Genomic DNA, 25102 nt, shown 5'->3' with positions numbered 1-25102 from the left:
GAGTGAATGCATGTGTAATGACCTGTTTTGTGTGTTTGCATCCAGGTGAACATCCAGCCCAGCGAGTGGCATCGCGCCCTGCTGCTGCCCCAGGCCTGGCGCGGCTTCATGAGTCAGGCCTTCCTCGCCGTCATACAGGTGTGTGTGTGTTGTTTGTGTCTGTGCGTGCACACACATTCATGTATATGCAAGCATGATACTGTGTGTGTGTATGTCTGCCACATACGTGTATATATATGTATATGCAATCATGATACTGTGTGTGTGTGTGTGTGGTGTCTGCCACAGTCACATTCATGTATATGCAAGCATGATGACGTCTTACTGTGTGTGTGTGTGTATGTGTGTGTGTGTGTGTGTCAGGGTCGGCGTGCTGAGCTGGAGATGCAGCAGAAGCAGAGCAAGGATGCCACAGAGGAGCTGCAACGCAAGCAGCATTTCTCCTGGCTCTGGTACACACACAGACATCATATTACGCACACACACAGACACACAATTATACTCTCACACACATTCCCTATACACACCGTACGCACACATACACATGCACGCACACACACACACACACACACACACACACGCACACACACACAAACCTTGCAGTGTACAATAAAGCCTAGCAGACCTTGCTTATTGTCCCAAATATGTTTGAAGCTGACTGCTTTTGCTTTTAAATATTTAATGTTGCTTTTTAGGACTGCTGTTGCTGTTTATTGCCTTCTCAAAGTGTCTACAAAACCGCTATATAAATATAATGTGTTGTGTATTTATATCGTTCTTTTAAAAGTATTAAGGACACTTCTATACGTAGGTTTGGCGGTGTGCCATGAAATATAAACGCAACAATGATTTGGCTTCGGCCTCAAGTATTGCCTGGATATGCAATGAATATCCCTTCTTAAATTCTGCGATTGAAAAGTTGCACTGTGTAACATTTCAACTATTGTGGCTTTTAAACAACCTGGACATGTAGTCAATGTTGATCGATAGTGATTTCGACAAGGTTACCGATTTAATCACATCCTATAACTGATATATTCTCCGAATAAGAAATGCAGGACATTTCCCCGCCTTCGGCTACAACCCCCCCCACCCACCCAGTTCCCCAAACAGCTGTCGCTGTGCTGAAACCAGCGAAGCGTACGGGAGGGATTTCATCATGGGAATATTTTCATCAGCCCTGGGCCTGGTCCACTTACTGTAGAACGCACTGAATGCATGTGTGTATTCATTACAGTCAGTGAGTACACACTGCCGCCCTGTGTGGTTTGGGGATGAGTAATGCATCCTCTCTCTCCCTTTCTCTTTCTCTTGCTCTTTCTCTCTCGTTCCTCTTCGTTCTCTCTCTCTCTCTCTCTCTCTCTCCTCTCTCTCTCTCTCTCTCTCTCTCTCAGGGCGAGGGACCAGCTGACGGATGTCATCAAGTCGGCTGCCAAGTGAGTGTTCCCACCGAAAACAACTCTCTCTCTCTCTCTCTCTCTCTCTCTCTCTCTCTCTCTCTCTCTCTCTCTCTCTCTCTCTCTCTCTCTCTCTCTCTCTCTCTCTCTCCCCGAACCTCCACTGTCAGCGTCCCGACCAGCAGCGTCCAGCATGCGACTCGCGTTCCCGCTTCTAATTAATCTCACACTCGCCAGCCCCCCCCCCCTTGCTGTACGTGCCTGACCCAAAGAACAGCAAATTAATGTCAACGGCAGGAACCCACAGCTTTAAAAGTATTTCTTCCAGTTTATTTGGGGTTGTTTGGGGGGTCAATTGCAGTCCGTGAGGATCCTCATGCACTAACTTTCCCAGTAGAATGAAATTTTGTTATTGTCTTGTTATTTGATGTTAATAAAATAAAAATAAAACACTTTGCGTACACTAAAACCTGATGCAGAACCTAAACAGGTTAACGACTGCGTCTGCGTGGTCTTTGTGTTGTGTCGACGTGGAACCATAACTAAGCCTTATATTGTGTTCCTGAATCCTCAAACGCCAGACTTCCCAGTCGAAAGTAGAAGTTCTCACAGCTTTCTTGCGGCATTTCTCGAAGGCACGCCCCCTTTTTGTCTTCATCTTTCCAAAATCTGAGAGTAGACCGAGAGCAGTGATGACCGCTCTCAACAAAATGGGAGAGTGAAAAGATCATTTGTTTTTGTATTTGTGCCACGTAGGTCATTTTAATGTCGATTTTAAACGCTCTTACACACTTGATTACATTGCTACTTTATTCCGGTCACCAATTTATACATCGCATGGTCTTGCTGTACAATGTAAAGTTGTGTTGTTTGTTTTTTCGGGCTGGTTTGCTTAAGAGGCTAATGTAGCTAACAATAAACAACGACTAGCCAATTTCATGACCCTATCACAAAGACGAGCAGTAGCCCTATGAATGCTCCGAGACCGGAAGTGACGTAAAAACGTGCAACTCGGGAGGCCGGCGTCCGAGGATTCAGGAACACAACATTAGCCCTGATAACAGTCCCCCACCACCCCCCTGTGTTTCCAGGGACAGCCCCGTGGTGCAGGGCAACTGCATCCTGGCCCTGAGCGGGCTGGCGGCCGCGCTGGCCAAGTATGAGAGCAACCTGCCCACGGACGTGGAGGGCAGCCTCCAGGTAAACACGGTGGTTATGTACCGGATGAGCTGCTCCGTTAGCTTCGTGGGACGGCTCCCATGGGCCGCTGAAGCCCTTGTGCTAATTGAGACAATCGGAATTTGAGTTTTGCTTTTCAAATTTGAGTAATGTGTGAGACTGTTTCAGTGTGTGGCAATTGCTCAAGATCAACGACGATGTAGAAAACATGAAAAAACATCGGTAAGTGAAGAAATATAGAACACAGTATAGAAAGTAAGGCAATCCAAAGTGGAGGAAAATACGGCTACATACACAGCAATGTACTCACAATGTACACAGCATAGAATTGGCATTGACATTAAATTGGCTCATTGCTTAAGGTAGTTTTCTTTGTCTAAAAGTAGCAGCACCGTCTGCAATAAGTTAGTCTTTATTTAAGTTGGGGCTGGTATATACGGCTCCAGCATAGATGGGGGTTTTCTCACGGATAATAAGGCTGAGCGATCTCCTGAGACTGGCCTCTGCTCTCTGGCCTCCAGGCGGACCCCGACTGCATCCCCACCAGCGCCTGGTTGTCCATGGCCATGGACACCCTGCTCTGCATCATCAGCAGCAGCTACAAGGCCCGGGGCCAAGTCTTCCCCTGGTTCCTCCATGTAGCGTATCGCTCCTCCGTCCGTCCGTCTGTCTGTCTGTCTGTCTGTCTGTCTGTCTGTCTGCCTGTGTCCTTCTCTCTCTCTCTCTCTCTCTCTCTCTCTCTCTCTCTCTCTCTCTCTCTCTCTCTCTCTCTCTCTCTCTCTCTCTCTCTCTCTCTCTCTCTCTGTCTGTCTCTCTTGCTCTCTCGATCTGTCTGTCTGTCTGTCTGTCTGTCTGCCTGTGTCCTTCTCTCTCTCTCTCTCTCTCTCTCTCTGTCTGTCTCTCTTGCTCTCTCGATCTGTCTGTCTGTCTGTCTGTCTGTCTGCCTGTCTGTCTGCCTGTCTCTCTGTCTGTCTGTCTGTCTGCCTGCCTCTATCTATTGGTTTGTGTTCTCCACTCCACAGGGGTTCACCAGCCTGTAGTTACTGTTGCTGGTGTCTGGGTTTCAGACCAGCAGGGGGTCGTGATCGTACAATGGATGCTTCCCAACACAAACATGCTACGCCTGTTAGAGAGATTCTTAAGAAACGGCTCCATTGCACGAGTGAGGGCTCAGGATCGTTGGAGATGCACACTTCTATTCGTCCCAGACAGGAAATTCAGGGGTAAAGCGAAAGAGAAGTAGAGATAGATAAAATAGATGGACAAATATAGAGACATTATTCAAGGTGAAACAGTGGTCTGAGACAAAAGATCGAAGGGTAAATAATTTCACCTTGAGTGTTCAGGATCAATCAAGGAAAAGAAGATCATAAAAATAAACATAACAGCTAAAGATAAGCACAGGCTTTGATGAGTAAAAAAATGAGCAGCGTACCTTAAAGGTGACATGTTATACCACCGGGTGTGAGTGCGATTAGCCGTTACAAGCCGTTTCAAAACGGCTTGTAACGGCTAATCACACTCACACCCGGTGGTATAACATGTCACCTTTTTCATTCCAAAATGCACCGAAATAAAAAATGCTACTAGAGAGTTGCTCTGACGCCTCGCTCTGCCCCCCCCCCCCCCCCCCCACCAGCGGTCCTACTCCGGCGAGAACACGGCCAGCTCCATCGCCCGCTCCTGTGCCGCGCTGGGCCTGTCCCTGCTGGTGCCGGTGCTGGTGGGCTGGCACCGCCAGGGCGTGGCCCAGGTGCTCTCCACGCTGAGGGACCGGCTTCCCGGGGGCCCCAGGGCCGACGACTCCCAGGCCGTGCAGTTCCACTCGGGCCTGGCGCTGGGCATGGTGCTGGCCTGCCTGCACCGCCAGAACCTCAGGTAGGGAGGCGCTCTCGCTCTCTCTCGCTCTCTCTCGCTCTCGCTCTCGCTCTTTCCTCTCGCTCTCGCTCTCTCTCTCTCGCTCTCTCTCTCTTGCTCTCTCTATCTGTCGCTCCTGCTCTCTCTCTCTCTCACTCTCTCGCTCTCTCTCTCGCTCTCTCTCTTGCTCTCTCTATCTCTCGCTCTTGCTCTCTCTCTCTCTCACTCTCTCGCTCTCGCTCTTTCCTCTCGCTCTCGCTCTTTCTCTCGCTCTCTCCCTCTCGCTCTCTCTCTCACTCTCTCTCTCTTGCTCTCTCTATCTCTCGCTCTTGCTCTCTCTCTCTCTCTCACTCTCTCGCTCTCGCTCTCTCTCCATCTCTGTGTGGTACTGCAGGGCCCCTGCTGAGTGTGTCCCCTGCATGGTAGTACTGTAGGGGCTCCTGTGTGGTAGTACTGTAGGGGCCCTTCACTGTGTCTTCACCCCTGTGTGTCCCCTGTGTGGTGGTACTGAAGGGGCCCCTTCAATGTGTGTCTTCACCCCTATGTGTCCGCTGTGTGGTAATACTATAGGGGCCCCTGCGTGGTTGTCATGGATGGGCCCCTGCATGGTAGTACTGTAGGGGCCCTTTACTGCGTGTCTTCACCCCTGTGTGTCCCCTGTGTGGTAGTACTGTAGGGGCCCTTCAATGTGTGTCTTCACCCCTGTGTGTCCGCTGTGTGGTAGTACTGTAGGGGCCCCTGCGTGGTAGTACTGTAGGGGCCCCTGTGTGGTAGTACTGTAGGGGCCCTTCACTGTGTGTCTCCGTGTGTCCCAGTGACCTCTCTGCTCCGGTGGACCCCGGCCTGCTGACAGACGCCCAGGAGGCCCTAGAGAAATGTGCTTTTGACCCCGACCTGGAGTACAAGTAGGTCAACAATACTACCTGAAATTGAATCCAAAAGCTGAATGTAGTGAGATGGGTGTAATGAGGGCAATAGATTCAACCTATTATTTATTATTCACTTATACATATATTTTTATTTCCAAATCCTGTACAACACAGTTTCTTCGTCTTTCACATACTTTTCAAGTAGTAAATAATGATGAAACCACAGTGAAAGCGTTTGACCTCTTTAAATTATTTTAATGAACGTTACCCTCGGTTTCGAGCTCCGACCAAAGTCCTTTTGGGGAAACTTTAATTTGCAGAGTCAGGTTAAGGCCGCCACACTGGGGTTTAGAAACCCTGGATTTCCAGCTGAATTCAGCAGATGGTGTCTTAGCGGAGATATGTGATTAAAACGGAATGAAAGTAATTAAACCGGGGCTCGTTACCAGGGGAGCTGTGATTGGCTATAATTAAAAACAGACATAAACGTGCCAAGCTTCAACCGGGGTCACTGCGGTGTCTTAAGTGCCTTTTATAGAGCGCCTCCTTCAGACATCTTTCACCCCAAAATGTGGGTGGGGCTGACTTTGGTGTGGAACCCCTCATCAAGTCAGATTTCATAAAGAGGGCCAGGGCCATGTCTTAAAGGTCCGTATTATACCACCAGGTGTGAGTGTGATCAGCCGTTACAAGCCGTTTTGAAAGGCTGCCTCTCGTGACGTCACAAGAGACAGGTTTGTAACGGCTAATCACACTCACACCTGGTGGTATAAAATGGAACCTTTTAAAAGTGTTATTTCAGCTCTCCATCGGACCACAGCGATAAACCCCTTCATTCACAACGGGGGGTCCGACTCTTCAGGGCCTCAAAGCCTAAAATAGTAATCCCTAAGCGCAGCAGAATGCCTTGAGACTGTAGCCGGCCTCATTCGAGCACCAGGAGTACACTGCAGCAGGCGGACTGCGTGGAGCCTGACAGGGAAGGGACGCTTCTGCTCGCGTTAACCCTCCTGTCGTCCGCCGCGCAGCAGAGGAGTACATCCCAGCAGAGTGTGAAGCTCCCGTTAAGAGAGACTTCCCTCCCGGCAACCGGTCATTATTAATTTCTCCGGTGCCAAAAATAAGAGTCCGTCCGTCACCTCCGAACACGCATGCTGGGTGCAGGCACACGTGCACAAACACAGACACGCACAGACAGACACACGCACACGTGCACACACACACACACACACACACACACACATATACTCCTCTTCGTCGGCGGCCTCATGTTCCTCTTCGTTTGCAAACCTGACACCTTTTCTCCCTGTGCACATGGATGTTAAAATATCCATTTATTTTCATCCCATCGATGCAACCAGGCAACGGCTCGTTCACAGAGATATGTAATGATATTGTAACCCCAATGTCCTGCCCTGTTGATCATATTGTCTGATTGTTTTTGTTAAAGGAATAGTACTTTTCAAGATACAAAATTATAAAATATGAAAAAAGAAAATATGAATATAACATAAATGAGGAGCAAAGGAGTAAACCAGATCCCAAAGAAGTCCCAATACCCCCGTCCATTTCTACCTCTCCTTTGCCATCGGCTGCTGCTACGCCCCCCCTCCCTCTCCCCCACTCCCTCCCTCCCTCCCTCCCCTCCCCTCCCCTCCCTCCCTCCTTCCCCTCCCTCCCTCCCTCCCTCCCCTCCCCCCCTTCCCTCCCCTCCCCTCCCTCCCCTCCCTCCCTCCCTCCCTCCCCTCCCCCCCTTCCCTCCCCTCCCCTCCCTCCCCTCCCTCCCTCCCTCCCCTCCCTCCCCTCCCTCCCCTCCCCTCCCTCCCTCCCTCCCTCCCTCCCCTCCCTCCCTCCCTCCCCTCCCCCCTTCCCTCCCCTCCCCTCCCTCCCCTCCCTCCCTCCCTCCCCTCCCTCCCCTCCCTCCCCTCCCCTCCCTCCCTCCCTCCCTCCCCTCTCCTCCCCTCCCCTCCCCTCCCTCCCTACTCCCCTCCCCTCCCTGGTAGAGTGTTAACCCCCGCCCCTCTCTGCCCTGCAGCACGGGGTGTGTTCTGGGTCTGGGCCTGGTGCTGTCCGCCCAGTCGCGCTGTGGGGGGGCTCAGGGGTCCGGCGTGGTCCTCACCCTGGACAGGCTGCTGGCCCGGCTGCAGGGGAGTGGGGGGGGCGGCCGCATGCTGCAGGAGGTAATAATAACCATAATTATTATTAGTTATCGTCGTTTTTTTGTTTTCATGAACAGACGTATCGTATGCAGACTTCCAGAACACCTGAGGTCGGCATCAACACTAGCAATGTACTACTGTAGTTATGTACTACTGTAGTTATGTACTACTGTAGTTATGTACTACTGAAGTTATGTACTGCTGTAGTTATGTAGTACTGTAGTTATGTACTACTGTAGTTATGTACCACTGTAGTTATGTACCACTGTAGTTATGTACTACTGTAGTTATTTACACTGTAGTTATGTACTACTGTAGTTATGTACTACTGTAGTTATGTACACTGTAGTTATGTACTACTGTAGTTATGTACCACTGTAGTTATGTACTACTGTAGTTATTTACACTGTAGTTATGTACTACTGTAGTTATGTAATACTGTAGTTATTTACACTGTAGTTATGTACTACTGTAGTTATGTACTACTGTAGTTATGTACACTGTAGTTATGTACTACTGTAGTTAAATACTATTGTAGTTATGTACACTGTAGTTATGTACTACTGTAGTTATGTACTACTGTAGTTATTTACACTGTAGTTATGTACTACTGTAGTTATGTACACTGTAGTTATGTACTACTGAAGTTATGTACTACTGTAGTTATGTACTACTGTAGTTATGTACACTGTAGTTATGTACTACTGAAGTTATGTACTACTGTAGTTATGTACTACTGTAGTTATGTACACTGTCGTTTTAAATCAAGGCTCAAACGATTTCTGCTCTCATCAAAGCATCTTATCAAAATGTACGCCTACACCACTGTGTTTATTCCTTCACCATCCACCACAATCTTTAGCTTCACATTTCTCGTTTAGATTCTGTTGTCTTTTAATGGCTGTGGCTTAATGTCTCCGATTGGGCCTCTTACTCTGTAAAGCACGATGAGTGACTGCCCTCCTTTTTGAAGGTAAAAAAATAAATCCACTGTAATTCTCCCTGCCGTAAAGCGTCCACTAAATAAATCCATCTATTTAGATCTTCTGAGACACAAATCAATGCCCCCCCCCCCCCCCCAACCCCCGGTGGTCTCTGACGGCAGGTGCTGGCGTACGCGGTGGCGTGTGCATGCGTGTCGGGCTTCAGCGTGGGACTGGTGGACGCCAGCAAGGCGGACGAGGTCATGCGCGACCTCCGCACGCTGACAGAGGAGAGCCAGCAGGTAGTGCATGCTGGGAAGTAATGTGGCGGTGTGCGGTGGTTTCCATGGAGCCCAAGCCAGTTGAAATCGTCAAAGCCTGAGCAACTCTTTGATAGTAATAGTACAACAGTATTTATTTGCATACTAGTATAATTCTATTTATTTACTCTGCTCTGCCTCTAGGGGGCCCCAAAGATCCATCCAAATGTTTGTGTTTGTGTGTGTGTTTTTTACTACATTTGTGTGTGTGTTTAATATGTTGGGTGTTTTTTGTGTGTGTGTGTGTGTATATTGGTAACACATGTGTACGTATGCATGTGTGTGAGTGTTTAATTATCATTTTTTTGTCCCTTTCTGTAAATTATGTCCATAGCGTCTTTGTTATCCGACCATGTGTGTGACTGCTATTCACTATGTATGTACTTTTATTGAGTATATGCACTTTATTCGAACAGTTTCCTTGGGTACCTTGAAAGGCGCTTTTAAAATCAAATTAATTATTATTATTAATATTATTATTATTAATATGTGTGTGTAACGTGATGTGTGTGTGTGGCCCAGACCCCGGGTTTCTCCCTGGCTCTGGGCTCGGTGGTCCACGGCCTCTCGGTCTGCGGTCACGGCAAAGCGGCGGACCTCCTGCCCGGCCTGCTGGCCGCCTGGATCAAGATCCTGCTGGCCGAGGTACGGCGTCCTCACACACACACACACACACCGCTGAGGGCTGAAGCCTCCCCAGAGACACCTCTCTGGCTGCTCAAAGGGAAAGTGGACTATTATGGTTTTCATCTCTTCATTTTGATCAGTTTAAAGGTTTCCAATATGCACTTAATTACAAAGACAACGTTTTGAATTGTTTTTGGTTGATGTCGTGTCAGCTTATGGGGGGCCAGGACACTCATTGTGGACAAACAAAGAATACAGTTTTTATTATTGCATACGTCTTAAAAGGGAAATCTAGATTACTGTGCTACATCATCGGCTAACATACGAACATAGAATTGGGATAGCAACAATATTGAGGCGTTTTTTTATGCCATAGTGGTAAGCAGGCTTGGATTTTGAGTTGGCGACACGGGTTAAGGTCAGCACTGGGGTACAATCTTAACACACTCTTTCAGGACGCTATATCTGGATGGCAGATCTCTGAACAGGAGCTGAGAGGTTTTCAGGGCATTTGAATGGAAGCTGGCATCACCGGGTGGCCAGTCGTTGGGAGGTTGTAATGTGCTGTGTATGTGTTTCTGTGCTTCAGGGCTGTCCCACCATGCAGCGTCTGGCTGCGGTGAACGGCCTGGTAGCTCTGGTGGGCTCAGAGAGCTACCTCACTCAGGTCAGGCCTCCTCCAACAACCAACCTCTCAGAAGGCATTTTTTATGATATCATAATCTGGCACATGGGGGATGTGACAGATGAGGGTCATTTCCAATGTCATCGTCTTTTTCTGCCATCTTTGAAGATCGTCGCCATGGCGATGAAATGTTCAGTGGTGGGGATCTAGATTGGGATTGGCTGGCTTGCACGAGCGTTTCAAAATGTGTGTGTGTGTGTGTGTGTGTGTGTGTGTGTGTGCTCTTTTCAGTTAAAGAGTGAGTCTGAACAGTCTTCGCTACAACAAGGCCAGCTCAACGACGTGATCCGCACCATCACACAGGTACAGCAATGTAGACCATCTACCTATTAGTTACATTCTTTAATGAGTCATTCATTAATTAGTAGAATTATTAACTGTTTGATTGAGGATCCAAACCTTGCTTGCCTGCTCTTTTTTGCAATTCTGTAATCTCAGATTGGAAATTTGAAAAGTAGATGTCGAGATAAAATGACATAGGGCCCATACGATTTTTAACTTCAAGATGATGGAAAACAAAAAAAGTAAAGCGAGTTAAAAAATGTAAAATAAAATACAGTAAGGCAATTAAGATATAGAAATATAAATCTGCATATATATTAAAAAGCTTGTTGGGAATATGTGTGCTACTGGTCTAGCTTCCCTCACACTGGGGGGGGGGGGATCTTGTCTTGATTCCCGTAGATCATCTCCTTCTCTGGAGCCATGGGCCTGCAGTCCAACAGCGCCTGCTTGGTCGGACATCTGCACCTGGCCCACATGACCAGCAGCCACACTCACACCACAGGTAGTACACAGTGCAGGAGTACACACTGCAGGGAGTACACACTGCAGGGAGTACACACTGCAGGAGTACACACCGCAGGGAGTACACACCCCAGGGAGTACACACTGCAGGGAGCACACACTGCAGGTAGTACACACCACAGGTAGTACACACCACAGGTAGTACACACCACAGGTAGTACACATCGCAGGGAGTACACACCTCAGGGAGTACACACCGCAGGAGTACACACCGCAGGAGTACACACCGCAGGGAGTACACACCGCAGGGAGTACACACCGCAGGGAGTACACACCGCAGGGAGTACACACTGCAGGAGTACACACTGCAGGGAGTACACACTGCAGGGAGTACACAACGCAGGGAGTACACACTGCAGGGAGTACACACCGCAGGTAGTACACACTGCAGGAGTACACACTGCAGGGAGTACACACTGCAGGTAGTACACACTGCAGGGAGTACACACTGCAGGTAGTACACACTGCAGGTAGTACACACACTGATAGAAGTAGGGTAAAGCAAAGCCTGCGTTCCCAACTGTTGTACCGTCATTTAATCACAATGGCGATATATATATATATCAGGATATACATGTTTTCTACGTATAATAATAAATCGATTGTCTATATAAAATTACCACACAGTAAAGCCTTGTATTGTATATTTGCAAAAATATATTTGCTCTCATTTTATCATTGGTGCAAAATGAACCAAAGCTTCAATTGAAATAAAAAAAAAAAACAGATAGTTATAGGCCTAGCCTACGAAATCAAAAGGTAAAAGATGAACGCTAAAGCAGTATAGCAGCAAAATGTATTTCATTGAAGTGCCGTGCGGTTTGCGTTCCTTCCCGGTGAGACGTACTCCATCAAGCATCGCTTGATCGTCTCTGACTGCCAGCCATTCATGAGCCGCCCTGTGTCTCAGTGTGTGGAGCTGACCCGCAGCCTTCCTCTAACCGGGTCTCCCCTTCCCCTCGGCCCCCTTCCAGTGCCCCAGGACTTCGCCTACCTTCCGGAGAACAGCATCCTCCGTGCCCTGGGTGACTTCCTGTCCCAGGCCGGGAAGAAAGGTTTGGAGACCCTCTCTCTGGGGCTGGTGTATCTACGTGCAACACGACCCTGCTCACAGGGACGTTCAGTGCGGAGGGAGAACTTGATTCTTGAATACGGCAGGACCGACACGGCACTAATTGCGCTGGCGAAACTGTCGTCCCTTTTTGATTGGACGGTTTGGTTTGTGTGACGCATTGCGTCACTGATTGGGATGCCTTTTGGTAGCTGGAAAAAAGAAATACAGGTTTTTCAATCACCTCATATGTAGGGTTGGGTAACATCAAGGGATTGTAGTCTTTACTCACTCACTCACTCTTCACACACTCACCTTGACTCTAATGAATGCATAAAAATATAATAATCATATAATACAGTGGATCAGGTTCTGTGGTATTTGAGTGAATTCCGAGGTGCTCATTTTTTTTCAACAAAAACCAAAGATTTGTTTTTTTTATTGGGTGTAAATACCAATATTTCGAGCCAATATTTTGCGTACATATACTGTACACAAAGATTAACGGTATATGTACACATAAAAAGTGATCAAACCAAATAAATCGAAATAAGTTTCAATACACTTTTCGGCGTTCGCACGTCTGCGTACAAATCCCAGGTAATCCTTCCGAAAGTTCCATCTTCTCCTCCCCATCTCTCCCTTCTGTCCCCCAGGTCCGGACGAATACCCTCCCACGCTAGTGAAACCAGCGCTGGCATCGCTAGCGTCGGTCGGCGCGAGCTACCAGTACCCTCCGGTCAACTGGAGCACTCTGCTTTCCCCCCTGATGAGGCTGGACTTCAGTAAGACCCGCCGTTCTCTTTTTGTTTCCTCACGTCCGGAAAATGATGCAATTCGGGAACCGGTCTGAAGGCTGGGTTATGGCTCCACCTCGACGTTACACGAGGGGGTTTTACGGACCCATTATGTCCTTGTGGACCCTCCTTGCGTCCGCATAATGGGCCCTTAAAGCCCCTTGCGCTGCGTCGACGTGGAACCATAATAAAGCCTTGAGCCTTGAGCCTTAATCCTTGAGCCTTGAGCGTCGAGCGCGGTCACACTGCGTCGGGTTTGAGGTCCTCTCTTTTATAGGGCAGGCGCCTCTCTGTGTCCTCCTGTTGTTAGTGTTTGAGAAGTGGAGCAGCTGTAAAGTGAGCCCAGTGTATCCTGTTCTGATTCGGATCTGAGGAATGATGACTTAAGATGATACTTTATCTTTCCACGATGGGATGGCAGCCAGTACATGCACCCGAATTTCACGCACAATTAAAAGAAAAAGGATACAAATATAAAAAGGTATTAAGCCGAAGTATGAACTTTTTGAGGTCTATAAGCCAATGCTAAACCCATTTTTAACGCTTTTATCTTAATCCTTTTAAACGTTTTGTAACCGTACCCAGTCACACACAACACATTGCAAGTCGACCTCCACCCAGTGAGTGGTGACTCTGACCCTGTTCCCCTGGGGGCTGGGGTCTCTCTCCAGGGGAGGACGTCCAACACCAGTGCATGGTGCTGGCAGCGTCCCAGGCCCAGTCGTCCCAGAGCGCGGCTCTGTTCCTGGGCACCTGGCTGTCCCATCCCCTGGTCAACTGCCTCAGTGTAAGGCCAGCCCTGGTTGCGGGGTTGGGTTTGTTATGTCTGTCTGTCTTGTGTTGTGTGATGCTAGGACAGAACTGGTTTGTTACGTTACTCTGTTCCTCCAGTTGAACCCTTCTGGTCGCCGTGGTTGATTCGTTGTTGATTATTGATGTCGTAAGCCTTTCATGTTTCGATATCGACTTGTTAAGTTTGCATGGTAAAAGTTAGATTATGAAAAGGTATAAAATAGTAATTAGTTTATTGTATTTATCGTCACATTAGTAGAAACTGAAAATATGCTCTAGGAAAAAGCATAAAATATTAATAACCATTTTATCACCTTCATCTACCTTCTTACCATTAATCGTAACGTTTCAGTGAGTACATACAGACAACAAAACATAAAAAAAGATTGACTTATATTTCAATAAAAAAAAGTTTCATTTGTTTGTTGGATTACGATGTCTGTTGTAGACGATATTGCTACGGGATGAACACTTCACTCAGGTCTGTACAAACAGCGACACCACATCATTCCACCAAATCTCACTCTTCCCCCCCCCACCCAGCCCCCCACCCAGGCCCACCTGTACGAGACTCTGGGCTCCTGGATGAAGCACGTGTCGGAGGACAAGCTGCAGGCCTACGTGGAGAGCCTGGCCGTGCAGCGCTTCACGGGCTCTGGAGGAGGCCCCGCCGCCGAGGGGCGGGGCCTCCTCCAGCTGGCCGTGCTGCGGGGGATGGGCGTGGCCATGAGCCTCCCCAACCCCCCCAAGCACTGCTGGGCCCTCCTGTGCTCCACGGCCGAGAAGATCTACGGCAGTCTGCCCGGTGACATACAGGTCGGTTAGAGGGCCGGTCCCTCTGCGACACAATGCATCTTGGGATGTTTTGTCGGCCGTTTTGTGAGTACGATGTCGTCCGATAACGACAATATCGTTTCAAGATTAATTACTAACCAATGACCTAAAAAAACATAGCTACTTAGTTGACACACATTCAAACAAAGGAACACAGCCATGCAAAAGGGCAGCGACATGCCGGGTCTTTTGGCGCCAACTAGTTGTTGGGAAGAAAATAGGTGATGGCGACGATTATCATTTTTTCATGTACCTGAGACTTGCCTCCGTAATGCTGCTACCTGAACACACACACACACACTCGGTACAAAAACGGTACAATATGGAATGTGAAGTTCTACCAAAATCCTTTTGGCTAACGACTGCTTTGTATTAGGACGACCAAGTCGATCTGTACGTGGAAACCGCCAAATGTCTGTCGGAGATGTCGGACACGGAGATCGAGCGAGTGGTTTGCGTTACGGAGGTAGGTCTGCGCTGACCGCTGAAATTGAGTTATTCTGTGTCGGTCCTATTGCCAGCACATGCACGGTTGGATACAGTCTGAAATAACCTAAAATCTCCTTTCAAACACCAATGTGCACTCTTGTAAGCAGGAGAAAAAGTAGCTTTTTGTTGTATCCTTCGAAAAGAAGAATACATATATATATATATATATATATATATATATATATATATATATATATGCATGTATTTATACATTTATTTATTGATATACGATTCTTTCCTTAAATCCTTAAACATATTTATCTGTTTATAGTTTGAGATCTAGTAGACAATAGTATAGACTAATAAAACACATTGATGAAGCCTATCCAGCATGATGTCACCACGACATCACCCAGTGGAAGCTGCTGATTGGCCCTCTGCCTCTCCCCCCCCCCCCCCCCCAGGCGGACATGGAGAAGAGCTGCTTCACGCTGGCCTTCCTCACCTCCCAGGGCCGGCTGCCCCTGCTCTCCCTCAACGACGTGCTCAGTGCCCTGCTGCGGGGCCAGCCGGGGCCACGCGTGGGCTGGCTCCTCCTGCAGACCTTCTACCAGTGCCGGCTGGCCCCCGGCGCCAACACGGGTCAGACAGGGGGCCCCAGCCCGCGGTCGCACACAAAGCGCGCACACAAGTTCATCACGCACGCACATACTCACTACCTCACTCACTCACTCACTCACTCTCTGTCTCTCTGTGTCTCTGTCTCTCTGTCACTCACTCACTCACTCACTCACTCACTCACTCTCTGTGTCACTCACTCACTCACTCACTCACTACCTCACTCACGCACACATACACACACAGAGAAGCGTCAGAGAGGCCAGAGCAGGCCAATCAGCCTCATGCTAAACAAAGCTAGCTATGGCACAGCTCGATACCGAGCCATGCTTGGACTGGGCCTTAATCCTGAACACATTGTCACCAGGCCCTGTGGTTTGTGTCCCCCCCCCCGCTCCCCCAGGGGTCTCTAAGCGGATGGAGTGGCTCCTGGAGCTGATGGGACACATCAGGAACGTGGTCTACGGCACCACCGCCGTGGAATGCGCCGACATCAAACTGGTACGTTCCCGGGCCTGAAGAAACACCAACCCCTCTGTGGAGTTTCCCCTGTGACTGGAGTGTGTGTGGGGAAACACGCACCACTGGCAATGGCAGCGGAGCGTATTTGTAGCTGCAGAAAAATGTTCCCGCTGTGCTGAATCTGTGATGTTGCACTCGTGCGTTTGTCACAAATACGGCGTTCGAGGCAATGGCACACACATTGCAGAAGTCGTATTTTAAGGTTCATCTTGCATTCAGCGTCAAATAGATGACTTAGTCAGATAGTGATTATGTAATGTAAAAAGCACTCAGATTGGCTTAGGATATAGCCAATGAGGCACAGAGAATCAGCAGCGTTAGGAGAGTAGAGTTAGGTTACATATCACAGTTTGACCAAAATATCACTTAGGCACTTTTGCTAAGAGGCGAACGATGTGCAAACACACTCCTCAAACCTCTTCCTAGTCAAGCCAACCACAACCTCACCCTCCGCCCTCCTCCCCCCTTGCAGGCCTCGGACCTCCTGCTGCAGGTGTTTGCCGCCGCGGTGGTCTCCTGGGGCGACCACGCCACGCCCCTGCTGCTCGGCGTCCGGCCCCTGTGGTTGCCGCGGCTACCGGGCCTGTGCCACGCCCTGTACGGCGAGGGGCGTCTGGCGGAGGGCGTGCTGCCCGTCTGCCTGCAGGCCCTGCCCCACAGCCTGAAGCAGCTGCTGGATAGAGAGCCCTGGAGCGGCCAGGCACAGAAGGTTAGCCGCCGCGCAGCGCTTACTCAATCCATCAGTCAAACTTTATTTGTATCGCACTTTTCATGCAAGCAAATGTAACACAAAGGGCTTAACACCCCCCCCACCCCCAAACGAGACACCCATAGATATTCACAAATGTAAAGACCATCCCCCCCCCCCCCCCCACTCTTCCACGCCCAAAGCCATAACTTTGTGAAAATATATAATTAAATAAATGGATGAATAAGTTGTTCCATTAAAAGCCTGACAAAAAAAGGACGTTTTTGTAGGGAATGAAATGCTAGCTGAGTTTATTGTACAATCACATTGTAAAAGCTCTGCTATTCCGACTGCTTACTCACCATGAGGTAAGTTAGCATGTCGTCCCCAGTGAGTGGCAGTAGTAGTTAATGGACAACGTAGCAACCGTGCCACGCTCTCCGTTGACCGAGGCTACCCATGCTAACTTGCCTTGTGGTACAATAACATAGACAAGGATGATTATGATGACGAGCAAACCATTATGTTACCTTAATGATATATATTTGAGGGCTTTGAACTTAGTAGAGTGATTGGGTTTGAGGTTATTGTTAAGGTCATTGTTATCTTTTATCCCACAGATATTACTGATCCTTAATGTTTCCAATACGTTTCTATCAACCGTAGACATGTCCACACTCGTCTATTTACCATGCAAACACAAGTGTGAAGCAGGCCTTGATCTGTCGTCTCCAGGGAGTGCTGGGTTGTTACAGCCCACTCTTCTGCACTGCATCGCTTGAGTGTGGAGTGTCAATATTAGGTCCAAAGAAACGCTGAGATGGCTCTATTTGACCTGTCTCAGCAGGGGTCGTGTGTGCACTGTCTAAACCAGGCCAAAGGTCATGTGGGGCGATGTGTATGGCGAATGTGCAGCACTAAAGTCCCATGAATCACAGTAGGAGCCACAACAACAAGATGGTTGAGTGTCTGCTATAGCACTCAGCATGGTATTCACCTGGAGCTATCTGGATTCTGGATTTGGATATTGGACTCCGGCCCGGACAGACGAGTAGAGAAACTCACCTGACCCCGGAAACGGCAAAGCGCAAGATGTAATTTCTTCATTGTGTGTGTGTGTGTGTGTGTGTGTGTGTGTGTGTGTGTGTGTGTGTGTGTGTGTGTGTGTGTGTACCAGTTCCTGGACTGGCTGCTCAGCATTGTGGAAGGCCCTGAGCGAGCACTGTCAACAACATCCATCACCACCGCCAAAGGTGAGAACCCAGTCCCGCACACCCCACGCCCATGTCAGGTTCCAACCAGGTTGTACTTAACCAGGGTGTTCATAACCAGGGTGTACTAAACCAGGGTGTACTAAACCAGGGTGTTCATAACCAGGGTGTTCTTAACCAGGGTGTAATAAACCAGGGTGTTCATAACCAGGGTGTTCTTAACCAGGGTGTACTAAACCAGGGTGTTCATAACCAGGGTGTTCTTAACCAGGGTGTTCTTAACCAGGGTGTACTAAACCGGGCTGCTTGTTTGATTATATTGAAGAGCTACCCAATCAGAAGGCTCCAGCCTAATTAAGAGGACCAAACCATTATGGAAACGCTATTTTATCGCCACTGCAGCAGGGCCTTGAACCAGGTTACCTTGGGTTTGAAGTTATTGTTAATGTCACGGCATTTTATCCAACTGATTTTACTGATCCTTCCTACCCTTATCCTTCATTCTCATATCTTCTTGTTCTAAGCTGAAAATGTGATTTTTTTCTGAGTTGGAAATCCAGGTCCAGCAAATAATAACTCTGAATGAAATCACCTTTGAAGTTTTTGAATTGAATAATATTTTCCTTACTCAATAATAATTGGTGTATATGATCCTTACTCAATAACCTAATGATAGTTTTCCCATGTATTAAACTGTGAATCATTAACGCCCCAGTAATAGATCATCTGCGTATAGTGTGTGTGTTCTGTGTTTCATCCACAACTTTTCAAAGTCGAACCAAGCAAGAGTTCCCCATGTATCCCCTGTCACCGGAATCAGTTTGACTCAACGTCTGTCCGTCTGTCCTTGCTCGTAGCCGCGCTGCAGGCCCTGCGGTCGTGTGCAGACTTCAGGAAGAAGGGCGTGTGGACGCGGGCCTACGGCTGGTAGGACCACCGACTTCCAGAGACCCTCCTGGACACCTGAACAGCCGGAGGTTTGGCCCACCATATGCAGTCCCTGTGGAGCGAGCTATTAAGCAATCATTCATGTAGGCAACCCGAACAAAAGGAAAACCTGTTACTGCAACGCATTCAAAAAACACAAATTGTGTTTACTCTTCAAATGGGTTCCACTTTGTAACAGTTCACTCTTACTGTATTTCACCAAATCAGAAATGGTGACCTTGCCCCCCCCCCCCCGCCTGTATTCACCCGAGATGCTGCTGTCAAATGTTTACCTGGCCTTTAACTCTGTGAATAGAGAAAAAAGCTGACTGAATTTAGTTTTGCATGACCAAGTATGCAGATAAGGCGCATAAGGTCTAATAAAACTTACCCTTATCTGATAGAACCTACAAGTTAAAACTTAACTTGTAGGTTCTATCAGAAGGAATGCTATTTTTTAATACAAATTCTCTGCAATAAATATCTTAAAGGAAGTGTGTGTGTGTTTGTCTTTTACGAATCCAACGATCCATTTACATCACTTCAAATTACACTGAGATTCAAAAAAGTAGACAAAACAACATTTTGAGCGGGTGCTGATAGTAAAAAAGATATATATATATTTATTTTATAAAGTAAACGGTACAATTATAACAGTTATACAATTTATAAAACAATGTCATAGGACTAATTACTTCTTGAGCTTCTTGTTCCATTTCCCCAGCCGTTGTTGCCTCTCCTTCACCAACTGCCACACCGTCACCGTGGCGCCTGGAAGGACAACGTCACGGTAACGGTCAGCAAAAGAGCGGCAAAACACACCGCCATGGAAACCACATTCACAGCGGGTTCTCACACACGGTCCTAATGAACACTGGCTGTTTCCCAAAGTGAATGAAGCATGCTCAACGGCCGCCCATTTAAGGACGCCACGTCATAGAACGCCGACAACGAGCCAAAATACCCACAATCCTTTGCGTTCACACCCTACGCGGGATATTTACAAATTGCGTCTGGAAAGCAATAGGCCTACACATTGTTTTACACAATTGAAGTTTTTGAACGTTTTCAGAAATATTTTGTGCCGTATTGCTTTTTATAGATTAATCATGTAAATGCAAAAAATGTACCTGTGCGATTTTCTTCAAACGTTTTTGCAAGGGAGAAGACTCATCTACACTAGTTTAGTCTACTTCCTGTGCGCTGGTAAATATTGTAGTAGCAGATGTAGGATCAGTGTGTTTGTCCTGCGATGACGCCTCGGTGAAACTCCATGGGTGAAAGATGATTCTATTCAGGTTCTTGGTTTTGTCAACGTCCCCTTCATGTTGGACCTTGGGTGGATTACCAGTCTCGACTGTCTTACCGACTGCGAGGACGATCAGATAGCTCTTCAGCAGGATGGGAACACGGTTGGGAGAGGAGATGGGCAGCTGAAGCTGACCTCTGCCAGCCTTCTCTAAGTGATTCACCGCCTGGTACACTGTAACTCCTGTAAGAGATGGGACACTAAGAGTATCACGCCAATACCCACAACAGAATACTATCCGAACATTATGACTCATAGTTTGGATTAGTATAAACTATGATAATATAACAAAATAAGAAGACCGAAACGTAATCATTTCTATAGTTGCCTTGATTTATTATATGTACTCCTTATATAATATATATAATTGAATAACCATATCTTGCACGTTATCATGAATATAAACAAAATATCTGCTGTAAACCAGTGAAATTCTTTCTAATTATCCAACCAGTTAAAGGAAAATCAAACCGACCAGACCAAACAATATGTGGGTGGGTGATGTAATATTGTCTCTGTGCGGTTACTTCCCTTGTCTAAACTCTGTGTGTGTGCGTGTGTGTGTTTGTGTGTCACTGTCTGTCGCTGCAGTATAGTGTGAGTCGTATTGAAACAGTGTTGCCATATGCTGTCCTCAAACACCCTTCCTGACGTTTTATCACCCGCTTGCAATCATGTGTTGCCCCACACCGTTTCCTGCATGCTCTCTCTTTCCTGAGGCTCATTTCAGTGTTTTTATGACATGCGTGTCTGTTCATGTAATGTTCATCCGACAGTATTAAGACATCGTGCCATGCTATCCTTTTTTTCATGGTATTCGTATCCTGTAGTTAAAACGCAGTGTTGTTGAACGTTTTAACTCATATAGAGTAACATTCAAAAGTTTGAAGAGTGTTCAGGCTAAAAGGAGTTCAGGCTAAAAGGAGGGCTTTCTTAACCCAAGAAAACGTTCAAATATTTATATATGCATAAAGTGTTCAAAAGGAAATATGGTCTTGATGTGACATGCAATTATAATCCAAGAGCCTCTATTCTGATGCTATTACACTTTAACCTCAACAAAAAGACGCCATAAACCATTAACCGAGAAAGCACTAGGATCATGATGCTGTGTCATTTTGTGTTGGAGGTGTGTCGGATTCACCTTCTGTGACGGCAGCCAGGATGTATGTGGGGACATACAGCGTGTAGCGGTTCCACAGCATGTTCAGGGAAGGGGAGCCCATCACACACAGAAGCTCCTGGGGGTACCTGACCATGTGGTGGGGGTCATCATCATCATCGTCACCGACATCATCATCATCATTACGATATTAAGGTCTGGAATGGTTCTCTGATCATTGACTGATTTTCTCTATATGTTGTCACATCAGTGGTGCGATTATAAAAACGAAAAGTTCTTAATGAACCTAAAAGCCTGTTCAAGTCCAACTTGGCTCACACCAAAATCCCATGTACAAAACGAGTTTACCAGTGGGTTGCAATGAAAACCCGACTTTTCGAAGCAGTTGTCTAAGAGAGGTGTAAACATAGAGTTCCCCGAAAGTAAAAGAGAATGTTCTGCATACCTCAGGAGACCCAGGATGTTCCAAAGGAAGAACTGTGCGCACACAACCGGTTTACTCTGGATCTCCTCCATCATGACTATAGTGAACAGCAGAAGATTCCTCTCGATCACCTGGAGACACACCCAGATTAAAACCCAAGCACACACACGCGCTTCGTTCTTATCGACTTTTACTTTGAAAAAAAAACAAGGGGGGTTGCACAAACTTGAAAGAGGCGAGGGAGAATCCAGCTCTTGTCGATGCCATCTGCGATATGAAACAGCTCAAGCACCGTGAAAAGCTGACACAGGGACATGACGACTCCGATGGAGTAAAACGTATCCGCCAAGGCATCTGTAAATAAAAAGATAACAGATGAGTCCCATTCCAAGACAGGATATCCCTTAACCCGGTTCAGGGGAGTGGAGGGTATGATCTTTGAAAATATTCCCCACCTCGACCAAACATGAGAAACCTGACCGTCATGTTGGCCAGTATCCACGTGTGGGCACAAAACTGGAACATGTTGTACGTGAATACATAGAGAAACCGGGCAGTGAACCTGCATGAAGAAAAGTTAATCGACACGTTACTATAAGCGGTGAATATCGACAGTAAAGAGGAACCACGGTTAACCTTAGCTCGGATTTCCAAACCCACCCAGCACGTACATGCTGAGAAATGCAAGGAATGCACCGCAATGAGTCAACAGCACGATTGAATTGTACTTGTACATTGGTAACTTAACCTAATTCTAAGTGTCGGTTGTTTTGTTGCTTACCGCATTTTGAGTCCCAGTAGTGCAGCCGGGCGGGGGGCGACTGCTGCTGCAACTTTGTGTGTTGTGTTTACGTTTATGTGAGTGGATGTTTGTGGGTTGGCCGTTTTTTTTCTCTCTCTCTTTTTGGCACATTTCTGTAGGGAAGGAGTTTCCAAATGCAAACAACTGATAGGCCATAATTAACATTCATCATACATGCAGATAACATCTACACGCCCTATTTAATTTACACACACACACACACACACACACACACACACACACACACACACACACACACACATACTCTCTCTCTCTCTCTCTCTCTCTCTCTCTCTCTATATATATATATATATATATATATATATATATTTTCATATGTGTCTATATATATATATATATATATATATATATATATATATATATATATATGTGTCTATATATATATATATTAATGTGATATTTTCCTGTCAAATAGAAATATATTTGAAATACACACATTAATTACAGATTAAAATAATTGAAAAAAAGAGATGACCACACAAACCTCTGTAAAGCATCAGTTATGAGGTATGTTCGACAGGATAAAAAGTGTAAACTGACACCAGCCAACCTATTAGTCAGCATTTCTCCAGTTTGGCCACAAGGGGGCACTGCAGAGTTAGGTCTGCTAAAAATGTTTATATTTACTTCAACTAGAAAGGACTAATATGAACAGCTGGGGAAACATACAATCTATAGGGTAAAACAAATCGTTGTTTTCTTTAATGATTTTGAACAGTTTTTTGGCACAGTAAATAGCCCTAATATATCGTTCCAGATGTCATTGTCATATGCACAATATGTCAGGAGAACTGTACATTTAAATGTTTGTGTAGTGAGACAGAGGTATTCGACAGCATCACTTAATAAAGCTTTATATTTGTATCATAATGAAATATATACACATTAAATAAAAAATACAATATAGAAAAGTAAATAAATAATACAGCTATAAATCCCTTCGGAGACATACAACAGCAAGGACACTAGCCCAAACCAAGTACGTCTTAAGTGGTACTGAGATGAAGTAATCTTTGGTCTTCTTGACAGCATCCTGATGGCCTGCAGGTATGTTGTTCAGCATTCTGACGGCCTCCAAGTAGAACCTGTTCTGTAACCAGTTGTTTCTGGATCGGTGCTTGTAGAAATTCATCAAGAGTTTGGGTGGAAGGCGAATCCTTTGCATCTCCTCAAGAAGCAAAGTCCTTGACGAGCAGATTTCAACACGGTATGAGTGTGTGGAGAGACCAGGTCAGGGCATCGAAGAGGTGACCGCCAAGGAGTGACCGACCTCCCGAGTTATAGTATTATCATGTTGTAGAAGAGCCAGCTCTTTTTGGGTTCATATTTTCTGGACAAAGACTGAACTGGTCAGCAAACAGAGAAGCCCCACGGTTCATCAAGGACCCCCACCACAGACTGTTTCTGCCACTAGCACCTGGCTGGCGGTACCGCAGCCTCAGTCGAGCAGTGGACTCTGGTGGCCTGTTGTCTGTCTTCCTATCTGCCTCTATGCCTGGCTGCCTGCTGTCTGTGCTTATTCCTTCCACTATTTCACTTCTCAGTGTTGTTATTATTATTATTCCATTTTCTATTGTTTCGATTATATTGTGTTTCATGGATATTTATAACTAGTTTGCTGCTGCCGGGTCGAGGAGCCAGAACAAAATGTATTGTACTGCCCTTATATTACGTATAGTATAGTGAAAGCTATCCCTTACTCTTCAGGCCCTAGGAATCCAGCCATTCATTTGGAACAGTTAATCTATTCTGCTGTTCGCACAGAGGTGTAACGTAGGACTAACACCGGTGTCTCTCATAACAGTTATTATGTTGCTTGTATAGACTTATCTTCACTAGTTTATAGGGAAGTGTATATCTGTTGTATTGTCTGGTCCTCTGTTGATCTGTTTTAATGTCTGCTCCCCTGTTGATGGACCTGTTGTACCTAATGTGGGGGTGGCTATCTTCATATACGTCCAAAATAATTGTTTATGTTGATGCAATATGTTCAAACACCGTCATGTACATGTTATTCTCTATAATAACGCTAATATGAACAGGTTGCCAACCCCCAATTGTATTCACAAATACACAAGCGGCCCTATGCGCCTACAGTATATGAAGATATGCAGCTGAACTGTGTCCACCTCAGTGTGTGTGTGTGTGTGCATTTGTGGGCGTGTGTGTGCGTGTGCGGACGTGTGTGTGTGTGTGTTGGAAGGTGACCCAGCCTGCAGCTGTTGGCCAGGAACAGGATATGTAATCATCTCATGTTCTCTGCCCCCCCCCCATCCCCCCCATCCCCACACAGGCTTTTCTCCTTTATTAATTTTTAATGCATAACTGCACGGTTATGGCTTTGTTTGAATGCCTGACGCCATCTTTGACAAGTCGTCCACAGTTTAATAACAATAATAAAGAGCAGAGTAGTCTACTCAGGCTGCAGTGCCCTGCTCAAGGGACCTATAGTCCTATAACATGACAGTCGTTACAGTCAGAGGAGTTAGTAGGTCAGGGCTGTAAAACCTCCATGTAAATACTGGCCTCCATGTAAACATGTGACATCCCTTGACTTTTCTTCTTTAATTGGGTAGCTCTCTCCTAACAGTATGTAGGCCTGTTTTTTTGACATGCTATTTTAAATGTAAGGCCCACCGATTGTAATCCTACTGCTTAAAAACTGAATAAAAAATAGACTCACGCCGTATAGATAAAACGCGTAAGCGCTCTCCATGGTTCTGGAATAATC

The 25102-nt window shown here is 46.7% G+C and overlaps 2 protein-coding genes across 3 annotated transcripts in view; one reads left to right on the top strand and one right to left on the bottom strand.

Moving 5' to 3' along the window:
- The window catches only part of focad (focadhesin), a 44371-nt gene extending 25274 nt beyond the window's left edge, over positions 1 to 19097 (top strand). The window contains exons 21-43 of the mRNA XM_079758277.1: positions 46 to 138; positions 364 to 452; positions 1395 to 1436; positions 2489 to 2597; positions 3098 to 3214; positions 4216 to 4454; positions 5249 to 5338; positions 7338 to 7482; positions 8567 to 8686; positions 9227 to 9349; positions 9921 to 9998; positions 10248 to 10319; positions 10701 to 10803; positions 11798 to 11878; positions 12531 to 12659; positions 13343 to 13458; positions 14007 to 14279; positions 14674 to 14763; positions 15191 to 15368; positions 15748 to 15845; positions 16339 to 16575; positions 17732 to 17807; positions 18623 to 19097. Coding sequence (XP_079614403.1) covers positions 46 to 138; positions 364 to 452; positions 1395 to 1436; positions 2489 to 2597; positions 3098 to 3214; positions 4216 to 4454; positions 5249 to 5338; positions 7338 to 7482; positions 8567 to 8686; positions 9227 to 9349; positions 9921 to 9998; positions 10248 to 10319; positions 10701 to 10803; positions 11798 to 11878; positions 12531 to 12659; positions 13343 to 13458; positions 14007 to 14279; positions 14674 to 14763; positions 15191 to 15368; positions 15748 to 15845; positions 16339 to 16575; positions 17732 to 17807; positions 18623 to 18696 — 2772 coding nt within the window. The 3' untranslated portion in view covers positions 18697 to 19097. The remainder of the gene's footprint in view (positions 1 to 45; positions 139 to 363; positions 453 to 1394; positions 1437 to 2488; positions 2598 to 3097; positions 3215 to 4215; positions 4455 to 5248; positions 5339 to 7337; positions 7483 to 8566; positions 8687 to 9226; positions 9350 to 9920; positions 9999 to 10247; positions 10320 to 10700; positions 10804 to 11797; positions 11879 to 12530; positions 12660 to 13342; positions 13459 to 14006; positions 14280 to 14673; positions 14764 to 15190; positions 15369 to 15747; positions 15846 to 16338; positions 16576 to 17731; positions 17808 to 18622) is intronic.
- A 235-nt stretch (positions 19098 to 19332) lies between these two features.
- Positions 19333 to 22392, bottom strand: hacd4 (3-hydroxyacyl-CoA dehydratase 4). Of its 2 annotated transcripts, XM_079757959.1 has the most exons (7): positions 22330 to 22392; positions 22004 to 22110; positions 21775 to 21902; positions 21570 to 21679; positions 21146 to 21252; positions 20059 to 20184; positions 19333 to 19463 (listed from the first exon to the last, which is right to left on the bottom strand). In XM_079757959.1, exons 1-7 carry the CDS (start codon positions 22332 to 22334, stop codon positions 19384 to 19386), a joined length of 663 nt encoding a protein of 220 aa, XP_079614085.1. In that variant the 5' UTR covers positions 22335 to 22392; the 3' UTR covers positions 19333 to 19383. The 2 variants fall into 2 exon arrangements, with proteins under 2 accessions (XP_079614085.1, XP_079614084.1); XM_079757958.1 differs by lacking the exon at positions 19333 to 19463 and having other exon boundaries at positions 19553 to 20184.
- Between the last annotated feature and the right edge of the window lie 2710 nt (positions 22393 to 25102).

Source organism: Pollachius pollachius (genome assembly GCF_949987615.1).
Source record: "Pollachius pollachius genome assembly, chromosome: 20".
Taxonomy (NCBI): domain Eukaryota; kingdom Metazoa; phylum Chordata; class Actinopteri; order Gadiformes; family Gadidae; genus Pollachius; species Pollachius pollachius.
The sequence above is the reverse complement of the archived record's forward strand: the minus strand, read 5'-3'. Positions and strand labels throughout refer to the sequence as shown.

Bases quoted from the DNA above. Each gene is read 5' to 3' on its own strand.
- hacd4 (XM_079757958.1), bottom strand. The intron at 21,680-21,774 runs GTTTGTGCAACC...GTGTGTCTCCAG, and splicing joins TTCTCCCTCGCCTCTTTCAA to GTGATCGAGAGGAATCTTCT. The intron at 21,253-21,569 runs GTATGCAGAACA...CCACATGGTCAG, and splicing joins AACATCCTGGGTCTCCTGAG to GTACCCCCAGGAGCTTCTGT.